We start from the raw sequence: 22,639 nt of genomic DNA, 5'->3' as shown, positions 1-22,639 counted from the left end.
ATTTTATCTACAAAATAATTCACCTTTTATGCCAAAAAGATTAATGGTATACCTTAGTTTCAAATCAGAATGTTTCCCATTATACTCCAGAATAAAACGAGTTTCTCAGAATATATTCTTCAATTTTGTGTTTGAACTCAGATTCCCATCATGCAATTTGCTTCCTATTAGCTAAAAATATGTTTGTTTAACCAGAACAAGAATTATTTTAAAGAGTTCAGAGAGAATCTCAAATACTTCTAAATCCCCCCCCTCCCAAGTACAGCTAAAATGGTGAAGGATATAGCTACTGTAAACGTTTACTTTTTTATCTCACCTTATTCCTGATGTGCACCTTTCAAAGCATCTTATGGAGGTTTGTTTTGTAATGGCTGTTACTTTAAATATAGGAAATGATTAACAAAATATGGAGTGCCTCCAGTTTATATATGCACTTTAGTCTGACATGTAATTGCAGCTTATGTAAATATCTAAAGATTTTTGCATTATTAATGATACAACTATTTGCATGCAAACAATTTGAGATGCTCCTCAGAAATATGCAGTCTTATACAGTTGTCATTTCCAACTGAACATACTTGGTTCAGTTTTCCAATCTGTGGGCATTCTATATGCTCAAAAGTATACTCAAAAACCCAGAAGTAGCATACAGTTTATTTTCAGTAAAATTCTGAAGTTTTTTTCATTGTCAAAACTGTCATTTTTGAAAGTTGCATCTAAATACATTCCTCTATCCAGTTCTTACATAGGGGATCTAATAATGGAGTACATAGATACCTTCTCTTAAGCCTACACTGTATAAGATTTTTATTTGTAGAATAATGTTTAATGTTTACTAAATGAAGAGAAAAGTGCAGTTTATTTTATGACAAAAACTATTACCTCTTACTTTGGCTTACATCCAGTAGCCAAGAATAGCCTTCTAGTTGACTGCATTGGCACACTGAAGGGATGATGGAATACTGAAGAAATGTAGGAATTCCGTAAACTAGCAGAGTCAGCTGAAGACTGAAGATCAGTCAATGTCAGAGCTGGTCTTTATATTTTGGACTTATATTGCAAAAGTACTCATTTTCTTCATTCTAATGAGTTAAATGAGATAAATAGCTAGAATTTGCTCAAACAACTGTTAAGTCAGCTCAGTACAATCCAAAATCACATTTCTTTGGGGGATTATTTATGTAAACTTCTTTTTCCCTGTTTGAAATCCATTGAGTTTTGAAAATAGGAAGTTTGAATCTCTTTCAGAATGATGGTATTAAAGAGAAAATATATAACACAATTAAAAGCACCCCCTCCCCCCCTGCCAAAGTGGCTGCATGGCTAAGGAGCTTAAAGCCTAATTTCAAATCCCATTTAAAAGTCACTAAAAATGAGTCTTACACCCCTATATTGCTTTAGGAACCTTAGATTATTCTTATATAAGAAGCTAAGGTAACTTTTTAAAGGCTCATAGGCAGTAGAAAATGACTGTAGCAGGCCAGAAAGGTTAATTTTTAAATTGTTGAATCTTTATTTTACAAGTGTGTTAATTACATGCAGTTTTATGACCTTTTTCATTGAACACTAATGTGTGTAAAGTGCCCAGTACCATGTGAGCATGATCCTAGACTGTGGTATGTAGACTGCACAGTAAATAATAAACAAATAATGCAAAATAAAGAGTAGAAGCCAACCAAGATGTAGTAAACAAATAAAAATTGAATAATAACTGTAATTTCCAATACCTTATCCATCTGTGGCCTCCAAATAAGGAGAAAATACATTGGAAAGCGAAGGATTAGATCTCTGAGGAACCTCAGAAGAGACATATTACTTTCATTTATAACAGAAAATCAACTGAAAACTTGTAATTGACAGAAAGGGAGTGAGTTTGTCCCTTGAGGTGCACTAAGATCAGCAACAGGAAAATGGGGTAAACACAATAAATCATAGAACAAGTTGTTTAATATGAATTTTTCTAGAAAATAAGAATACAATTTTGTAAAGTACAATAAATATAAAATGAGATATTGGCTGTGGGGTACTGGGAAAGAAACACCAGGATCCATTTTTAAGAGAGTCAGTGAAAATATATATCAAATGGGAAATTAGGTTTCCAGGGGTGTTTATTCATAGGCTATCTCTGGATCAGATTAAACTGGAATGTACTTTACCTGGCTTTTGTAATCATAATGAGTGGTCTTAATGAATTTACTCTTGACTTAAGGTAATGTAAAGGGAATGAAATCAGGCTGCTTATTTCCCTACAGGGTATCCAGATTGGTCCATCCCCTTCGAATGTCTCCTTTTCTTTCTTTCTTTTTTTTTTTTTCTTTTTTTGAGAATAAAATACTTTTTGCATTAATAAAAACAAGTAGCTCAATGAGTACCGGAACTAATAAAGCCTGTTTTCCTACAGTTTTGTGTCTTGTTGCTGTTTGACTTTGTAGAGCTGAAAACCTAAATCAGTTTTTCTGCAGTCACTGACTTGTTACCTAGTTTGTGCTACAGCTTTTCCCTCAGTCTTATTGACCACTCTCTTTCCCCAGCCACATTGTAGAAATATAATTATGTTTGATTTTTCCACTTTTTCCTATTTAGCAAGATCATGCAATCTGTGCTCTCGAAAAGGATGTAGTCTGCTCCCATTTATGTCTGTGTACTATTTTCATGAGTGAAGTGGCTGCCTGACCAGTTGCAGAATGTAGCCAGAACTGTCTACAGCTCCCTCTAGGCACTGAGGACTGGTTACTCGCTATGCCCCTCTGTTCGACAGCGAACTAGTGACACATGCTGCTTAGTGTTTTTACTGCAAGATGGGTGAATAGCTGTATAGAACAGTTTTACATTGGCTATACAGGCTGTGGCTTGCTTACTAGACCTCTGTGGCACTTTTGAAGAGTCTTACTTGAAGTTAAGCTATATTACATCTACAATTTTTCTTCCCACTGTGTAGCTACTTTGTCAAAGAATAAAATAGATTGATCAGTTGTAATTTTCTTTTCTTGACAAATCCCTGTTGGCTTTCCTTATCTTAAATTTATTACTCATCTCATGTCATCTAGGAAGAAACTTTTAGACAAAGCCATTCCTCCACCTGAAGAGGCTTCTGCTACAAGCAGAGTAGGCTAGCTAGCTCTCTGCTTTCAACAATAAACACTTCCCCACGTAACAAAAGCCTGACTCTTGAATGTTCTAGAGAATGTTAATTGTTCATACATGCTGTTCCTGAATAGTTATGTTAATGGCAGGATTATAAATATTGATGGAAGAGAAGTAAATGCAATTACGATAGGCCATTTCATTTAGATGCCCCTTTTGCATTAATCGGTCTGTAAGTATTTTATTAATTTCATTTATTGAACGTGTTTTCATCTTCCCAATCTTACCTTTTGTTAAATTCTCCAGTTGGCTTAGCATTTTCCTAGATACATATTCATACTCCATGCTGAGGATTATGTTAATTGCCTGCACTTCATTTCATGGCTGTGTCCACATCTATGCACTTTCAAATTAAACCTCTGCAAAAAGGGACAATCTTCATTTTGTAAGGGCAGTACAAATGCTTCAAGATATTTTAACATCAAGGCAGGTCAATCAAGCTATAATTGTCTCTAATTAGCACTTACAGAAGCTGTAATTTTTTTTATAAACTCTAAGCTGAGTGGTATTTGGGTGAAAAATTATTTCTTGCCTGGAAAACCATTAAAAATTGATTTCCTTTCTGTTTCTTTAAGATATGAATGAGAGACAAGAACATCACCTCTCAGAGGAAGTAGCTTTTGCTGAATAAAATTGACTACAGAGTTCAATTTTCTCTACAAATGATGATCAGCAAAATGAAATTATACTGTAGTTTCTGCTAAATCTGTTTATTTTTTCAAAAAAACTGTTTTCCTTTAAAGGGACCATAAAGAATAGTTTTTAGGGCTGTTCTGGCATTTCATGCAAAAAGATCTAAATTTTATATGAGAAACATAGTTTTGCTATGTACTGTCTCTGCCAGGTGTTTACTCTTCTTTTGGCATTCCTTTCATTTGCACAGAACTGTGCCACTTCTAGCTGTTAAAAATCTAGCTGAGTTGTATAGTAGGTTCCATTTTTAGAAAATGTGCTGTCTGCTCCTCTTTCCATGTATGTTATTTTTTTAAAAAAAATCAAGTAGGTCAAGAAAGCTGTCCTTGTGTAAAACACTGATTTCATTTCACTTTTTTGCCTCTGATGGAGGAGACATGGTTTTAATCTGAAGATGTTTTGCATTTTTTTTCCTTCTCGCATGGGCTGTCTGGTTCTCTGTTTGCTGCTAATCTTTGAAAAAGAAAACCTGAAATCCCTCATCAAACTTCCCTGCTTCTTTTTTTTTAATACTGATTAGAATTGTCATTTGCTTGGATCTTCAATGAGTATCCATCATTTGTACAAGAGGACAGTCGGCGATTTGTGTCTCAAGAGACTGGTCACCTCTATATAGCCAAAGTCGAACCATCGGATGTAGGAAACTACACCTGTGTTGTAACCAGCACTGTGACGAATAGCAAAGTTCTTGGTTCACCAACTCCTCTAGTGCTTCGCACGGATGGTATGAATTTTTCTGATACTGTGAATAAGTAAAACTAGTAGTTACTAATTAGTATATGTCTCTAGTGAATGTTTTTGTCTCTTAAAGTTTAAGCTTTCATGCCTTCTCAGAATAGTGATTGCTTATAAGAAAATAAACTGTATTGTGTTACATACCCCTCATCCTCTTATAGGTCTGATGATGATTTAATTGGAAGGTCCTGTGCTTGTTTTTCCCAACACAGTGCAAAAATAGTCAACTTTATTTTTTGAATTGGATGTGATGTCAATGCCAAAGAGAGAAAGATAGCTTTAAAAATGAAAAATGACTTTTTTCAATTTTGTCATCTAGGCGTGATGGGAGAATATGAACCCAAAATAGAAGTTCAGTTTCCTGAGACGCTTCCTGCAGCTAAAGGTTCAACTGTGAAGCTAGAATGCTTTGCACTAGGAAAGTAAGTTCCCCTCTTCACTGGTGCTGCAGAGTTTAAGCATGCCAGGGTTTATCCACGCAACAGATGTGGAGTTCTAACAGTCTTTTCAGTGTTGTTTTCTAAAGTCCGTATTTTGACTGTCACAGTTATTGCCTCGGTAATAACGAATAACAGTAAGATGGCAAACGATCTTGGAGTCATTTTTATTGTTGTTTAAAACTAAGATGTGAATGTTGGCAACACAGGAATTTAATTTCATGTTATGTTGAATAAGATCAATGCAGTTTTCCAAATGTACTCTGACCTGCCTCCACTTTCTCTGCGTGCAATGGACTGTTCTTGAAGTCAGTGAGAATTTTGTCTAAATTTGAATGTTAACTATACTTGATGCTTTCATAATATTGTTCCTTTATATCTGAAATAAAGATAAAAATACGTTCCTCTTCTGAATGACGTTCCATGCAAAATTGATCTCTTTTGTGCTTCATAAATGCTCTGAGAATGCCTTAATGTTTCTGTAAATGTCTTTACTAACCACTTTGTGGTTTATTTGCAGACAGCTTTGTTAGTTAGGTACTCAAAATTTTAAGTGCCAGATTGATAACTTAACCATATGCTATTGCTTCTGTTCCCTGGCTAGGTGAGGGAAAGTTTTAAAATCAGACAATGAATAGCTGTTCAAGGATGGAAAAATCAAAAGACTTTGCTTGATTCTCCTTCCATTAAAGGCAATGGTAAATCTCACCTGTCTACAGGGGAGGCCAGTGCTGATTTACAGGAAATTTTGCAGTTACTGGACAGTCACACAGATATTCAGAAAGGTTTGGTACCATAAGTAATAGTGTATGAAGCAGAATCTATTTATATGCAAATCAGTTACTGTACTATTTCACTATCTGTAATATAGAGTATGTATACCACTTTAACTACAAGCTTTTCATCACTTTGAGTTTTTTCTTTTCTCTTCTTTCTAGCCCTGTGCCTCAGATTAACTGGAGAAGAACCGATGGTCTGCCATTTCCACGTAAAATAAAGCTAAGGAAATCCAATGGCATGATGGAAATTCCTAATTTCCAGCAAGAGGATGCAGGACTATATGAATGCATTACTGAAAACTCAAGAGGAAAAAATATTGCAAGAGGCCGTCTCACTTACTATGGTAGGAAACCTTCTTCCCCTCTCTCCCTCCCTCCCTCTCTCCCCCCCCTCCCCCCCCTCCCCCCCCACCCCTTACCCATGAAACTAACTACACAGGGTACATTTGGGGAGTACTGCTTCTGCAATGGCAATCAAACGTTGGGTCTTAAAACTCATGGCATTATAACTGCTTTCAGAGAAAGAGAAGAACTTCTGCACCGGGATTTTGCATCATACTTTAAGAAATATTGACAAGGATTTCTTCTGAGAAACATCCATGTTCAAAAGGGTTGCTAAGAGTAGTGGGGAAACTGCTTACTTGACCATGATGCCCAGATTTTTATTAACACTTTATTGTTGCACAGGTGAAATCTTAGGTTTCTAGTAAATTAGATTAATTTGGGGGTTAGAATGTTACATTATAATGTCACATATACAGGAAATGCAAATTTAATTTTGTTTTTGGAAAAGATTATTCATAGATTTTGTGAATCCTTTCCTGTCAAAATGGCTAATTCTATTTTAAAATGAGTAAATAAATGAGAGACATAATCTAAAGTAGGAAACGAAGAAATGTAAAATTTAATAGCTGGAGAACAGCAAGAGTCTCTTGTGCATTTAAGGCTGTGGAGTGATTTGAATATGGGCAAAGCATATCGGTGTTCTTTTAAAACTACAGTGATTTGCAACAGAGTGGTAATTGACAATTTTTGTTAAAGACAAATCTCGGCAAATATAACTTTCCTTAGGTAAATGGTAATTTAAAGAGTGTGACAGTCTGTGCCATGAAATGTTTTTTTCATGTAGGCATATCTGAGCAAAGATTTTTACAAAGTAGTATAAAAAAGAAAAGAACATTGCTGTTGTGCAACTTCTTGCAAATGTTATTTTAATTTACTTATTCTTTATTGGAAGCTATTGCTTACTAGAATACGCAGGATGTAGATTTTGGTCAGTGCAGATTTTAATTTAAGAAACCACAGATTTTATAAATAAGAAGGAAAAGTATTTCTCCCTGCCTCCTCCCCCCCCCCCCGCAAATTACGTTACACTGAATTTTCTACATGTGAGTTGTGATTATGAGCATTTTGATAAATGCTGTGGATAGCATTGGACAGAAGAGCCAAGATGCTTCATCTGCCAGTGTCATCTGTCATTTTATACTTGGCAGTATGCTATAAAGTGGCTTTCATTAGCAGCTTGAAAAGTTTTAGATAAGTTGTGGTTTGGACATCAATTTGACTCGATACTCCTTCTCTAGGTTTAAATCAGCAGCTCTGCTGACTTGTAAGATACATCAATGTACACTTCATGCAAAATAGAGTTGAGTTATTCATTAGTTCTTAAAACATCGTTATGACAGTGGGTAATCTTGAGATACTTGACCTGCTTCCCAAGTTTCATTTTGGTCATTAAAAGGCACAGAACTGAAGTAAAGGATGTTGCTGACCAAAAAAATCAAATACTGAGTTGAAGTTTTGTGACAAAAAGTAAATCATGATTTGCCACTGATCACTGTGAATGTTCTCATTCAAAATCCAGAAAGGGATCTGAATCCTCAAGTAGTTAGTATTCCAATACAAATATCCATCTGTAGTAGATTCGTTCCTAGACTAAAAAGAATAATGCAACCTGTAATGGTGGTAATGGTGCTCCAACTGTTTTATTTCATTTGTTCTGCCTAGTGAAACCCATTTTGCAGAATTAAGTAGATTTAAGTAATCTTACTTATTTTGTTACTTGCTTTGTTGATATAAATAGAATCCAACAGGTCTGTATTCAGGATAGGGTAATTTTAAACCTTTCTGATAATTTGAAGGATTTTCATTCTGTTTGTAGACTAATAATGTTCTATAACTGAAGAGAATATCTTCTGATGACTTGCTACTGTGTCTGATATCAAAATTCAGAAATCTGTTCAGCAAAGATATATAACCATATGCCAGTCAATGTTCCAATGCAAGATCAATATTTATGCGCTTTTGAGGAGGTTATTCTGGAAGCAGAGGAGGCTTTAGGGGAAAATTAATGCAATATTCTGAAGAATTAGAACGAAAATCATCCATCTGCCGGAAAGTACCAACTCTGGCAAAGACAACTGTGTGGTAATGTTAACAGATTTTGGCTGATGCTAAAACATTTTATTGGTAGAAGTTAGATGTGTCTGGTATTCATATATAGAAAAATATAATCCTTAGAAATGGAGAAATGTGTTTTTATTTCAACAGTGGCAACATTTCTTTTTCTCTTATCAGCAGAACAAAGCAGATTTCTGGCTTACCCAAAAAGAGTAAAAGAAGGATTAGGTTAGCATTTCCCATGTTGTCTTGGTGAAACAATGAGAAAAATCAATCTCTTAAAAAAAAAAAATTCTAATAGACAAAAATCTTCTGTTTATCTAAAAATAGGTTTTTCTTTGTTTGCAGATTTTAAAGTTTATTTTGTAAATGAAATAGACACCTAGGACAAAACAAAAGCTTGAGAAATTTCCTAGCATTGCTGTAGAAGAAAACATTTTTGTTCTCCTGATTTGTTTTGTGAGCTGAAACTATAAAGCTTCAATTCTGAAACTGCATATTTCAGCATATACGTTGTTTAAACAAGTTCGACTTTATTTACCATGTATCCTCCTCTCCCAAGAATGAGTTATGGTCCTGAATCCATAAGGCACTTGACTGTGGGCTCAACTTTTTTTTACCATAATCATTATTTCAAGAAAGCTTATAGTACATGTTTAGTTTAGAAATTCTGTGCATGTCAGTAACTCCAGGTATAAAAAATAAAACAGGTCCATTTTTTCTAATTTCATTATGGGTTTTAAGTATAACTCTCAACACATAGTTGAAGCTGATAATTAGAACAGATATTCTAAAACAAATATTGTGGGTTCTTTCATAATATTTCTAGGAGAATATTAATCTTCCTTTTTTTCTCCTGAAGGATTACATCAAGAAAAGCCCACCATCAAATGTGCGGTTTATTGTCCTCTCTACAGTTCCAGCGTTTGTTTAATGCTAGTTTTCTCCTCAGTGGAGTTCAGAATGCACTAAAAATAGGAGAAGATTATCCAACTTTGATTTAATCTAAAACCTGAATATATAAATAACTTGCCTTCACTTTAGTAGTATATTCATTTGTCATCACTGGTATCCCTTTCTATAAGGAGATAATAGAGGAAGAGAGATTCCATGAAGACTTTTGGAGGCATTTGAAAAATGAGGAGAGATGAAATAATGGCATTTTTATAGGTTAAGATGGAGTTAAATAACAGCTAACCTGGTAGAGATATTTAAAGCAATTAATTTAAAGTATAATTGAAGAAAATATACTCTTAATTAGCACAGGCTGATTTAATGGAACTTATGCTTGACAGTGCTGAAGTCAGTCAGAAATTTAACAGGGAGAAAAAATTCTGCTACTCTTTGCCTTTCCGTCAGTGATACTGGTCTGTAATAGCAATGGAGTACTATTAAGCTGACCAGCATGTTGATAGTCAAAGTCAGCTAGCAAAGGCAAATCCTTGTAACTTATATGTGATAACAGCCACTGTTGTTCACTTATCTAAGTCATGTGGGAAAATAAGAGAGCAGACTTGCTCTTCTGTGAAAATACAAACCTCCAGTTAATAGATTTTATGTAAATTTTTTTCTGTATAAAATACTAATGTTTTGTTAATAGTGTACCATTAAAATTATACTGAAATCATGTTACTTATGAATGTGGAACAGCCTCACTGTTTTACAGCTTTTGTCTGATAACCTGACTCTATCTTGTTCATGGTGATGTCTTTAAATCACTAGTTACAAAATATAAGTATGTAAATAAATACTAAGGAGTTGCTGAGTTTGATCAACTTGAAATTTAATCATCAATGCTGTCCAATAATTTAATTGCCTTACTACTGAAACAGATTGAAACAGATTGCTCTTTTTTGCATACTAAAACATTTCCCAATGATATAAAAGTTACCTATCAGATTGAGAACATTTTTATTTTTGTATGGAGGTCAGATAACTTAATTTCAAAAGTCACTGGAAATTCTGTTATCAGATGCTTCCTTAGGCCAATTGTTTTATCAGGAGAAAATTATTTAATGTTTTAAGTTGCTTGGATTTGTCAGATAAAAATTGGCTCATCACTGCTTAGGCAGTCTCATCAAAAATAGGCTCATCTCATCAGTATGAGAGTCATAGTCAGACTTTCAGGGAGATATTACCTAGGAAAATGAAGGTGATATTTTCTGTTTTCACAAAACACTGTGAATTTCCAGTTTTTCATAGCTGCTTTCTGTTAAATTACGGTAACTTTCTTTTGCCTCTGATTTATTGCCCAACTGCTGAGCTATTGGAAGGTGTTTTCAGAAGAGATTTCCAGCCCAGCTTTCAGTGTGTAAATTTCAAAGTAAATATATGCATATAGGCAGGCTATGTCTTTTGTGAGAAGATCCCCAATTACGGACTTTCCAGAAGAGCTTCCTGTAGCCTTCTGCCTCCAAGCAGTAGGCATGGCAGACCTCAATACTCTTTGGCAGAGCACAGCTTCTAGACAAGAGTTGCTGTTATGGAGCTCTGCATTTTGTTTACAGTATTTCTGTGGATTACGGAATAAAAAGGAGATTTTTATTGGAGTTTCATACTTCCAAGGAAGTCAGATGCAAACACTCCTGTTGACATGCGTACCTGCTGAGGAGACTGCAAGGTAATCTGCAAGTTACTTACAAATTAGATCTCAACACAGCTTCTGAAAAGTGACTGCTTTTTCAGCCATTGCTTCCAACAGCGTCAGTGGAGTCACTCATTGCAATTAGTCTTCACTCATACCAAACCCTGGAAAAAAGAGGTTCTTAAAAATCTTTTCTCTCAGAGATGGTCCTTTCTCCCCTTATAGACTACAGGGATACTGCAAGATGTAATAAAGTAACTGTTGTTTTCTTTAGGGAGACCTACCTGGCTTATTAGCTGTAAGAAAAAGGTGATCATAGTCACCAAAAAGGATGACCGAGTCTTCTTATTGGGAAAAATTGTATAAATTACGTAATTGTATCACTTCTTGCTTATGGGACCATGACTGTTATAAGAAATTTATTAGGCAAAAACAACTGAAGCAGAATACAAGCTGCTGCTTTTACAAGTGGCTGACTATGAGCCTGAAGGCTAACAATTTTTAAAAAATCAGCTACCCACCTAGTATGTTGTCTTTAGGGAACCTCATATGAATCTTTCATGAAGATTGTACAGCAGGTTCCTGAGAATCAGTAATATTATCACAGAATATAGATTCCTACCGTGGGCTCGATCTACGAGTTCTACGAGCTCCATTAAAATTAACTTTCAGCTTCATAATTTACAGGACACTCTTTAATCTCAATGCAAGTGTTGCCTGTTTACCTGTTCCTTGACTGAGGAGGAAAGAATGATGTCTTCTCAGAAAGATCGCTGTTACACACTCAGGCCAACGCAGTAGTTCAGTAAAATAATGAGGCTGTATAATGAGTCACCGCAGTCTTCCTTTCGGAGCACAGATGTGGTGTATGTTACCCTCCTGAACGAAACTGGATGTTCTAAACAGGTAAAATTTCTTGACCTAACAGCAACTAGAACTCCAGAGGAAAGTAGTTGTACATTCAGAATCATTAATGGCACTCTGTCAGGCTCTACCTAAAAAGGACAGTGTTGGGCTTAGAAAAAAATCCTGCTCATCTTTTGAGAAGATTTGTAAATCTACATGACCTTCTGTCTGCACTTTTCTCAGCTGCTGCAATGTGAACATCTTTGTTTGCCAAGATAGTATTCAACAGAATACTCCCACATGGAATTGTCCCAGTTTAACTGTCATTTCAATTTTGAAATGATTAGTTGAATTACTCTTCCCTAAAGAATTTGTAATACCTTTTCCAGCCATTTATTAAGACATTTAGATGTGGGGGGGTGAAAAAGGTATTGTTCTTTCTGCTGATTCCTTGGTCAGTAATTTGAAAAGAAAAACAGTTTCCCTGAAGAGAATCACTGAAGACTACATCAACACTCTTTGCAAATGATTAAGAACCCATGAATATCACACCGTATGGCTTTGGAAGCGCTGTTCTCTATATTTCTGCTTCGAGTGTTGGTCTTGCTCCCGCATCTGCCTTGGAGACTTGGGAAACCCTGCTGTGGAGACTGTCTGACATGAAGAGTCCTAAAACGAAAATTTACCATGCAGGCAATGTTTTTCTTTCTGATGGAATTGAATAGATATTGAACTTGAAAACAGGCTACACTTAACCTAGTTTCAAATGGAGATATGCAGCAGATAGAAAATATTGTCTATGTATGGGGTCCATCAATAATTCAAGGACTGTTGCTTGTTACATAAATATTTAGCAAATGCACTATTATTCCTGCACTATTATGCAAAGTGCAGGAAGCGTGCTAACGTGTAGCCTTGAGCTTTCATCCCCTTGACACATGTGGGACAAATATACCAAATGGCAATGTGAGATAAAGCAATGACTCTTTCTGAAACTCCAGTGTAATAATGTTAGCTTTCAAGATTTAACCAAAATCAATATCAATAAGAAAATACATTTGTCTGACACAAAGATAAAGTTATCCTGTCTTTTAGGGTAAACAGAGAGTGAAAAATGTATCATCCCCAAATCAGTGAAAAGCATTAACCCTTGTGGTACAAAAGGACATACAAAACAAAGGAAATAACAGAAAATTTCACTGTCAGCAAAGACCGGTTGAATTCCAGAGCATCTTAAATTAATATCTCAATAAATGTAGTGTAGTTGATTCTTCTGTGGAGAGTCAATTCTGAGAATATATACATAATTATATGTATATATAGCATTAATCCTTGTTATCCTTAAAATACATTATTGTATGTAATTTTGTGATCTTATCACTGCATTGCAAAACATAATATATTGAGAGAATTTATATGCTAGAAAAGAATGAACCTTCTTGTAACAAAATTAATACCAACCCCCATCCAAATGCTGGTCTGATGGTCTTGTGCCTATGGCACTGGAAAAGGTTCAGCTCTCAGCTGCACTGCAGACTTCCCTTGTGTCCATAGGCAAGTCATTAATTTCCCCGGTCTGAATTAATTGCTGGTGTAACACCACTGCGGTAGGAAGTTCAATAGGAACTTATCTGACCTTCTGTGCTTCCAACACTCATCTATAAAATAATGAGCTTTCCTCCATCACTAGGGTTTTGGGTTTTTTATATTTTTAAGTGTTTTGATAGAAAGTGTTAGGGCCTCTATTTAAGCAAATAAAGGATAATATTTCAAAGATCCTTTCTGTTTTAGAAGCTAACACTTTCTTTTTAGGAGCCAAAGTCTTGTTGAAAGAAAACTTTCTTCTAAACATACGTCTACACAGCATGGTCTGCATCTTGTGTACCTCATTAATTTTTCGATACTAATAAGGGAACAAAAGCAACAGCATAGACCTTAGTATAATCTGCACAGATTATCTAGAAACTAAGATAGACAGTTGGCCATTGGTGTACTGAGCACTGGTCTGCAACATTATCAATATTAACAGTACCAGAACTAACAAGTAGATGCATGCATAAAGATAATTTCACTTAGTGTAGTTTTACAGTAGGGTAAAGACACATACAAAACATGAATTTTTGGCCCCTAGATCTAGAGCATAAACTAGGAGCTTTCACAGTTTTGCCTTTTGATATATACAAAAATTGTTGTAAAATGCATTGTATGTATTAATAAATGCATGATGCATATTATATATCCCATGCTTTAAGTATTTGATAACTTTTTTTCATTTTTGGTATTTTAGCATTGTCTGACTATGCACTGTGGCATTTTTGACTGAATGTTTATCTGAATCTTCATGACCTGTCCATCATTTTATTACGCTAATGAGGGTAGTGATAATGTTTTCTGCAAGGCTATGTTAACAAAGTACTGGTGGCTCAGTTTGTGTTAGATACTCGGAGGAAAACCTGGAATATTTTTGAAAGTGCAGCTGTCAAACAGGAAGATAGAACATGTTTAGATATTAAAAGCAAAAGAAGCATTTCTGTTTTATCATGGAGACCCACATGCTAGTGCTAAACTACACTCTAAGACATAACACAAATAAAAATGCTGTTAGTTTAGAAAGTTTAATTCCAGTAACTTTTCATTTTACAAGAAAAATTACCAATTTAGGAAAACTTACTGGGTAATGAAGCTGAATCCAGAAAATTCCTTTGCCTCTAGCTATATTAGAGTAACCAACTCTCATTCTTCTTTTTATCTGTTTTATTCATATGCATTGTCCAGAATCTGTCATATTTTGAGAGAAATAGCATTTATTGATATTATGAAGTTTATAGCAATTTGAATAAATTCAAAGAAAGTTCATACTAATTCTGTATAAAATTGTGCTGTGCTGTTCTGTGAAACAGCACTTAAGGAGTAAACTATTGTAACCTTTCACCCAGTGGTGTTTATTTGCCAAATGACATTTTTTACCCAAAGAAATTTATAGCAGATATTTTAAAATGTATTTAACAGATTTAAACTGTATTTTAGGACATTCTGAAGGGTATAATGTATTAATACATCAGCATTTTCACTTAAGAAGTAGTTATTTTTACAAACTTTAAGGCTTTATTTTGGTCTGCATCACCCAAAGGCTATACTGTGACTAATTTTCATAGAATCAATCTCATATATGCAAGTAGTTCAGTTAAGAACTGAGTAACATTAAAAACCAATTCAAGTGTTATTTAGAACCAAGACTGACATATCATTAGGGGTTTGGGGGGGTTTTGTTTGGTTGCTGTTTTTTTTTTTTTTTTTTTTTTTTTTTTTTTTTTTTTTTTTTTTTAGGACTTAAAGGATTTTTTCAGTATTAGTTTGATTTGACTACATCAATTATTTAATTCCAATATTGCTGCTAATTTTTTTTATCTTATGTTTACATCAATTTCAAAGGTGTGTTGTTTAATCATCAGTGATTTTAGTATTGGCTTCACTAGTTCAGCTTCAGCGATCTGTAATCTCAGTTTTCTTTTGTTTTACTGCTGTAATAAAAACGTATAAGAGGGACAGTGAGTAATTTCTTTCATTAGGTGACTTGGACCAAAACCAGTGAGACTCTCTGCTTGTATAAACCAGTCTACATACAAGACTAAGCAGTACCTTGCAAATTAACCCTTTGATTTTCATATGGAATGATAACTTGTTGTTGATATGTATTTCATATGCAGCAAAACCTCACTGGGTCCAGATTATAAAAGATACTGAAGCTGCTGTAGAGGACACCTTGTACTGGGATTGCAAAGCAAGCGGGAAGCCCAAACCATCGTATAGGTGGCTGAAGAATGGAGACCAACTGTCAATAGAGGTAACGTTCTTTTTTGAAAAGCATGGTGATGTGTAAAACTAAGTGTACTTCATATAACACAAGGATTTGCAAAAGTCCGTGTAATTAGTCCAGAGAAATCTTTGAAACTTTTATGTGTTTTTTGTCAAGAGCATCCAAATGTAAATTTGAAAAGCTTCAGTACCACAAAGACAAATTATGTTTTAAAAAAACATCTTGGCTAAAAGAAGATTTTAAAACAGTGATGAAACTGTAAAATTAAGTATAAGGAAAGAACGGAAAAATAATTTAATGGAATTAATAAAAGAATATATAACATATATAACATTAAAAAGCATAAATGAATGATAGAGGACTTAAATGATTTCGTTATACTGGTAACTCCCATTTTGTTAAAGGTGTTAAGCAAATATTTTTAAGCTTCTTGAGAAAAAAGCAAAAGAATCCTAAAAAGTCATAGGTCACCATTATTTGATGCAAAGAATGAAAAGTAAACAGCAGTGTAACATAGGTATTTGCTTTAATGCTGTACTTACAGGTATTTGATTTAATGCTGTTGTTAACATAATGGAAAGTAATTCTCTGGTGACAGGGAAAAGAGATTTTACTTAGAATGTAAGATGTTTGGTCCCGCAGATCAGTAACTCGGAAAAGTATCTGATGCCCATATCAATTTTGGTTCTCATTGCTGCACTGAGGAAACTGGCTAATTCAAGTTATGAGGCATATAAACCTAGGGACACTAGCAAAAGTAGGAAGACATTTTACCTTTGGTCCACACTCATAAGACTACTTGAACATTATGCTCAGTGTTGGCACCCACAGTTGACGAAGAAAGAGAAAATGCTCAAGTGAATTCAGTAGATGGCTATGAATAATGATCTAAGCACTGAAAAACAATTCTTACCATTCAGAGTATTATATGCTCACGAAAAGGGATAATTGCATTTTGTGGACAGGTTAAGTGAGGGAATACAATGTATTGTCTCAATGATTCAATGACATTGTTACTGTATTATACAAAGTCTCTGAGATAATATGCTTTTTTCCTTTGGTAAACACAAAAATACTTTCTCTCATTCGGTCTCCCTGAATACCATTTTCCACTCCGCAGCATTGATATCCAGCCTTTTGCCATGATGCACGGGCATAAGCATGACTTATACTGTAAACACATAAGGGCTATAAACTGTAGAATTAGCTCTTTGAAAGCCAAGGCTGAGGAGACAGCAGAAGAGGAGTCCTCTGTGGCTGTGTATCATGATCGATTGTCCTCAGCTCCTCTACTGCAATATCCTCTCTTCGTGCTGGGCCTCCTTCACAAGAGTCTCCTGTTGGGGTTATTCTGCTTAGCTCCCCTTCTCCACAAATGAATCTTTCATAAGGAAGAATAATAAGAAGACCTTGTGATGCTAGAAATAGGATCAAGACATGGAGTTTCAGGCGTGCTCATCTTTGGGACTGTTTTGTCCTTTGCCTAACTGACTGAGCACCTTCTAATTAACTGGGAAAGGGACCTGTCAAGGAAGGAGCTGAGCTGAGATGTCTTATATGCCCAGTAGAGAGACAGTCACCCTTCAGTGGGGGCCAACTGTGAGTAGAAAAAAGCAGAAGAAAAGGCAAAGAGGACTACCATTGCATTAGGCCTGGTGAGCCACATCCAGATCATTTGTTAGTCACTTCTGCTCCAAAAGATACATTTGAGACAAAAATTTGTTCTTTTGTTCACTTTCATTCCTCTGGTTCTCCCCAAAGGAGAAGCTTGTTTTTGTTACTGATTCCTGTTGTCCTTCGTCACCAGTTCCTACCAGTCCATCCTTGAAACTAGTCACTTCTTATCCTAATTCATACGGTTTTCCAAGAGAAAGCAAGGTAAAAAGAACCCTGTACTTCAATAGCTTTGTCAGCTATCAGACACTTAAATGTCTTCCATTTAATGTCTGTTGGAATTCTGCACTGTATTACAGAGAGCTCATTAACAAATGGTGTGTGTAAAATCCCTAAACAGTATGAAATGCCAGTGCATTTTGGATACATCAGTGTATTCTGAGGAGCCTGGTATATTTTTTTCCACGTTTTGGCAGAAACGCAAAGGTATTTCAGATTATAAGCATCTATAAAATCAGCCAAGTTTGAAGAAGTTGATTCCACACACTGTCTTGCTGAGTCTCATAATTTTACCAATGCTGCCCTATCATGATGTGACCACATCACTCACTTCAGAACTTTTGTCATAATTATGTTGTCATATTTACCCCATTTGTTGTATTTATGCTGTCATAGTTCTCTTTCTTGCTTATTTTAAATTCTCCACAGGAAATGTATCATCAATAAAGATATTTTTCTTAATATTCAGGGAAGGATCCAAATTGAAAATGGTGCACTTACAATATCAAATCTAAATCTGACAGATTCTGGCATATACCAGTGCATAGCTGAAAATAAACACGGTGTCATCTATTCAACTGCAGAGCTCAGAGTTGTAGGTAAGATCACCTTTCCTTTCTACTGAAACACAAACCTCAGTTTCCCCTCCATCACGCACCCTCTATCTCCCTAGTATTACACCTTGCAATTTGTAACTCACTCAGATACTATCCCTAAAATAAACATTTTTGTCAACCTAATATTATTTTATCTGCAGGGCCAAAGAGTTTACTCACCTGATTCCAGAGGATTTGCAGTCCAATCATTCATTGCTTTAAAACAGAACACAGATAATTTATTAGAGGAAGAGCAGAGACAAGGGCTTGGACACAGGCCTGAAGATTAAAACTAATCATATGATCTGGAAGCAACACTGGCTCAGCACATAGTCAGTTCCTCTGATCTCCTGCATTATGATTCCAGCATTCCCGAGAGACCAATGTCATTTAAAAGCAATAGAGTACTCTTGTGTGCAGCCGTTCTTGATTGAGGGGACAAGGGACTATCAGTCAGTCATTCAGATGATGCGTACTTGAGTCTAAAATAAATGACAACCATTTATTTGATCTGAACATGCATACTACCAGTGCATTCAAATGCTTGTGCACTTCCTGCCTCCAATATAGAAGGACAAGATTTCAAAACTAAGCCTGTAGGAACAGTGCGTTGTGGGGCCCTAAATTATTTCCTTTATATTGTTAAGGTTACAAGCCAATTAGCAGACTACTCCCCCAGCCTTGGCCACCTAAAACATTCAATTTCCTTTCAAAGTTCAGCATTAGCATAGATAGAAGTCTTTCAAGTGCCTTTACTTAATTGTTAGCTAATACAAATTATAGCCATAAAAAACGAGCTGCTTTGTAGTTTCGTGTCATCTAACATATCTGATCTGATGTAGTATTCTGGTACAAAATTAGAAGCCAAGTAATTCCTTGAGTTTTAAGTAGAGTCCTGGTGTTAACTCCCCTCACTGGACTTAGGCAAGTCACGTAAGCTCAAATTCAGCAAAGCTTAATGTTAGGCATGTGCTTAAAGCTCACTGGATTTGGTGAGCTTGGGTTCAGATGAAATCGTCTTGTCTTACCTTGTGTACGTGCTTTATTTGGTAACAAATGGTTGCAAATTTGGGAGCTTTATGTTTGTTTGTATCTGTGTTCCTCTGATATAAGATGGAGAAATGCATAATTGTCCAACAGAAGAGCTAGTTGAGTTAACGGATTAGTTCATGTTTTCAGTTATGTTTGGAAGCTGAGAAGCGTCATATAAGTGCTAAATAGTAGTATCATTAATAAAATTCAAGGTGCTTTATTTCACTGTTAGTATCCCCTCTGTTTTAGCTTCTGCTCCAGATTTTTCCAAGAATCCAATGAAGAAAATGATTCAGGTTCAAATAGGCAGCACAGTTAATTTTGAATGCAAACCAAAAGCTTCCCCTAAGGCCAAATGTTTGTGGAAGAAAGGAGGTGAGCAGCTACAAGGAAACGAAAGGTATCAACTCTATATTACTTGCTTTGTTTTAATCTTACAAAAACCTTGTTTACACTTTTCTTTCTTTTTTGAGAAAAGCTTATATAACAGTGCTACCTGTAGATCCAAGCAGTTCTAAAGTTAAATAAATAGTTATAAAGTTTAATAGTTGTAAAGTTTTTTGGTTGGTTTTCTAATTGTCATTGTATGTGAGCACAAAGAATACATATGTATAGCTTTCTTTAAGGTCAAGGGCCAACTTTAATTTTCAGTGTAGTGGAGAGTTTGGCCTGATCTAGAGAGAACCACGTACTGATAGAAAACCTGGAATGACAAAACCTATAAAACAGTGCAAAATGCCTTCAACAAAATTCTCCCAAAATTCTGTGAAGGAGGCAGATGAGACAAAGCACAGCCATGGTCATAATCTGGCTGAGAGACAAAAAGAAAAGAAAAAAATAATAAATTATCAATGGGCAAAAGTTAACATTTGGGAGGTTTGGAGTCTCTTACCATTCTAATATTTTGATTTTTACTGTTCTTTTACTGTTTATATAGGCAAGGTTATTACAAAGATAACTCCAATGTGTAGGTGACATTAAAAAAAAAAAAAAAAAAAAAAAAGGTTTACCAGGTGTTTACAAGAGGGATTTAATAAATCCACACACTTAAGCTGAGTGGTGGCAGATGAAAATCAGCATTGACAAATGTGTAATACACTTTTCAAGGGAAAAATAAAACTGCTTGTATCCAAGTTTTTTTTATAAATTAACTGTAATCACTTAGGAAAGTGATACAGGCGTCACTGTGGACAGGTGGGTGTAAACATCTGCTTGGTATGCATTAACAGCCAAATAATAGAGTGGTGATATATATGGGACAGAATAGAATATAATTTTTTTTTTTTAATTTATTACACCATTACAAAAATCCATTACCTTGGATACTGTGTTCAGTCCTGGTCATTTTCTCTCAGAAATAAGTAGTAGATGAGAGATTGTTGATGAAAATATATAGAAGCATGACTAATTGATCTCTAATCAATTCAGAGATTGAAAGGATTAAGACTGCGTGACTTCAAGAAGAACTAAAGGCAATAAAGGTGTGTGAAAAAATGGATTATGGGGAAAAAAATGGGATGTGTATTCATTATTCATACGAATACTTAATTTCATGTGCACATTGTTTAGATAAAAAAGGAAAATGAAAATAGGCATTCAGGTTCTCTATAAGCTCCTATAAACTTACCAACTTTTATCAATAATAAAATAGGTTGCCATTTCTTTAGTATTTACATGATAGTGAGTATGTTTTGTATTAGCAAAGTGCTGTGCAGTTTTCAGTGGTAAGTTTGTGATTCACCATTTTCAACTATTTACTTCCAACAATGTAAACAATTTTTCTAGCAATAAGCATTAAATAAAGCATTACTGAATTAGCCATAAATGGGAATTGCACCAGTCAGTAGATCATTTTGTCAAACTATACAGAAATGTACCTCTCTGCACTCTAGAGCAGCCATTTACTTTGTATCTCTCCAACCCTAAGGGATTGCTGCCTTTTCAAGCTTTCTGTCTTACATTTGAATATTTGCATAAACTGGGAGTTTTGGGTTGCGAACTGAGGTAGGGAAAAAACCTTTGAATGAGAGGTCCAATTAAGACAGTTTCATATCTGAGTTAGTATTGAACAAGGAAGTTTGATCCTTATGACATTCTAGCTGCAGCACTTTAGCACTCAATAGAGGAGCAGGATAACTATTTGGGAGGTTTGCTGGCATTGAGGTCAATCTTTCTGCAGCTAGTTGTGAGAGTATCTGAGCTGGCTACAAACTGTAGTCACAGCAACAGCCACAGAAAGCAGAAAGACGTAAGGTTTGACTGGGAGCAGAGAAGAGAGGATGATTACACATGGTCCTTTTGTAACACTCTGGTATTAAACCATACTTAACAGGATACTTCAGTGAGCATAGTATAGCTGAAGTGTCTGAAAATTCAGAGATGAGACTGAGGAAACTGATTTGGCCATTTTGCTTTTGGAGGAAGATTGCCAAGGCAGTGTTCTGATTTCATGAATGCGTGTGCGCTTCTTTAGGTCTTTCATGTTACGTTTTACAAAGCTTCACCTATCTTTGTGAAGCTGTTCTCATCCAGGTGAAATTCTTTTAACCCTATTCCTATAAAACACCATATGGTATTTTTGTTTTGACAATTTGAAGTGCAGAAGATTTTACCAGATACATCAAAATCTTTTATGAGCTGGGACTAAGAGCATTAGCTGCTATTATTTGTAAGGCCAGAGCTGTCTCCTAGTACCCAAAAGGTATGGAGACTTGATATCTTATTGGTCTGTGCGGCTCTGGCACTTTCTTCACAGGGAACACAATGGTTTTCATGTGTTCAAGTGTTAAATGTTGACAAGTGTGGCAATTGGGCAGAAGACATCCATCATTACAGAGCTTTACACAGTGCCACAGATCTGTTTAGCTGGCTGCCTGCAAGCAAGTAAAATCTCATTCAAAGTAAGCCTTTGTTGGTTCTTCTTCCTTTCTGATACCTCCTATTGTCTTGTAATGTCATAATATCATATTCATAAACGAGTTTGTAACACAGGGCCACAGTGGCCCCTGTTGTGATTTGATGACTGTTCTTATTTTAATGGTCACTTTTGCAAAGCATATGTGCGAATAGATAGCACCTGATTTTCTCCAGTTAGGAAGATTTCTAGCTTTTGTCCCTGTGCCATTCCTATAAAAAGGCAGAGAGAGTGGTATCCTCCTTGTCCCTGTCTCCTTTGTTGCAGCCGCCTATGATCACCCTTCAGATAACCTGTGTACCTTGATTCATGGGATTGATGGCAGCAATAGGGCAGCTGCCCAAGCTGCCAGGTGTGCTTGAATATGCAGGACTCCACGCATGCCCAGGAGTGTTTCAGCCATGAGTGGGACCTTGCTTTGTAAGCATTCCCTCTGAGTAGACATCAGAGCTGGTCTTAATGGTTGTTTGAATTGCCCTTCAAAAGCAATACCTAGTAATTTCATTTGGGGTGATAGTACCAGGCAAAAGAAACTAATGTTCAATTTCTGAAAATGTGTTGAGCATATATAACACTGCCAGCTTAGATTTATGCCTTTGCTTGAAAGGGCAAATTATGGCTTTTAGTTATGCAAACTGAGCACAGGTGTTTCCAAAATATGGTCCAGAGTATCTTCTACTGTATTTTCAACAGCACGCTATAAATGGCTTACAGAAGAAATGTAATAACAAGCCAATAATCCTGGATTAATCTAAATGAAGTGCACTTG

The 22,639-nt window shown here is 35.5% G+C and overlaps 1 protein-coding gene across 1 annotated transcript in view; it reads left to right on the top strand.

Moving 5' to 3' along the window:
* The window catches only part of LOC112989542 (contactin-3-like), a 118,530-nt gene that overhangs the window by 68,707 nt on the left and 27,184 nt on the right, over positions 1 to 22,639 (top strand). The window contains exons 4-9 of the mRNA XM_064519214.1: positions 4,358 to 4,561; positions 4,892 to 4,994; positions 5,948 to 6,132; positions 15,326 to 15,462; positions 17,798 to 17,927; positions 19,206 to 19,356. Coding sequence (XP_064375284.1) covers positions 4,358 to 4,561; positions 4,892 to 4,994; positions 5,948 to 6,132; positions 15,326 to 15,462; positions 17,798 to 17,927; positions 19,206 to 19,356 — 910 coding nt within the window. The remainder of the gene's footprint in view (positions 1 to 4,357; positions 4,562 to 4,891; positions 4,995 to 5,947; positions 6,133 to 15,325; positions 15,463 to 17,797; positions 17,928 to 19,205; positions 19,357 to 22,639) is intronic.

This window comes from Dromaius novaehollandiae, chromosome 12 (assembly GCF_036370855.1).
Source record: "Dromaius novaehollandiae isolate bDroNov1 chromosome 12, bDroNov1.hap1, whole genome shotgun sequence".
NCBI classification, from domain to species: Eukaryota; Metazoa; Chordata; class Aves; order Casuariiformes; family Dromaiidae; genus Dromaius; species Dromaius novaehollandiae.
This window is presented reverse-complemented; position numbering and strand designations above follow the sequence as displayed.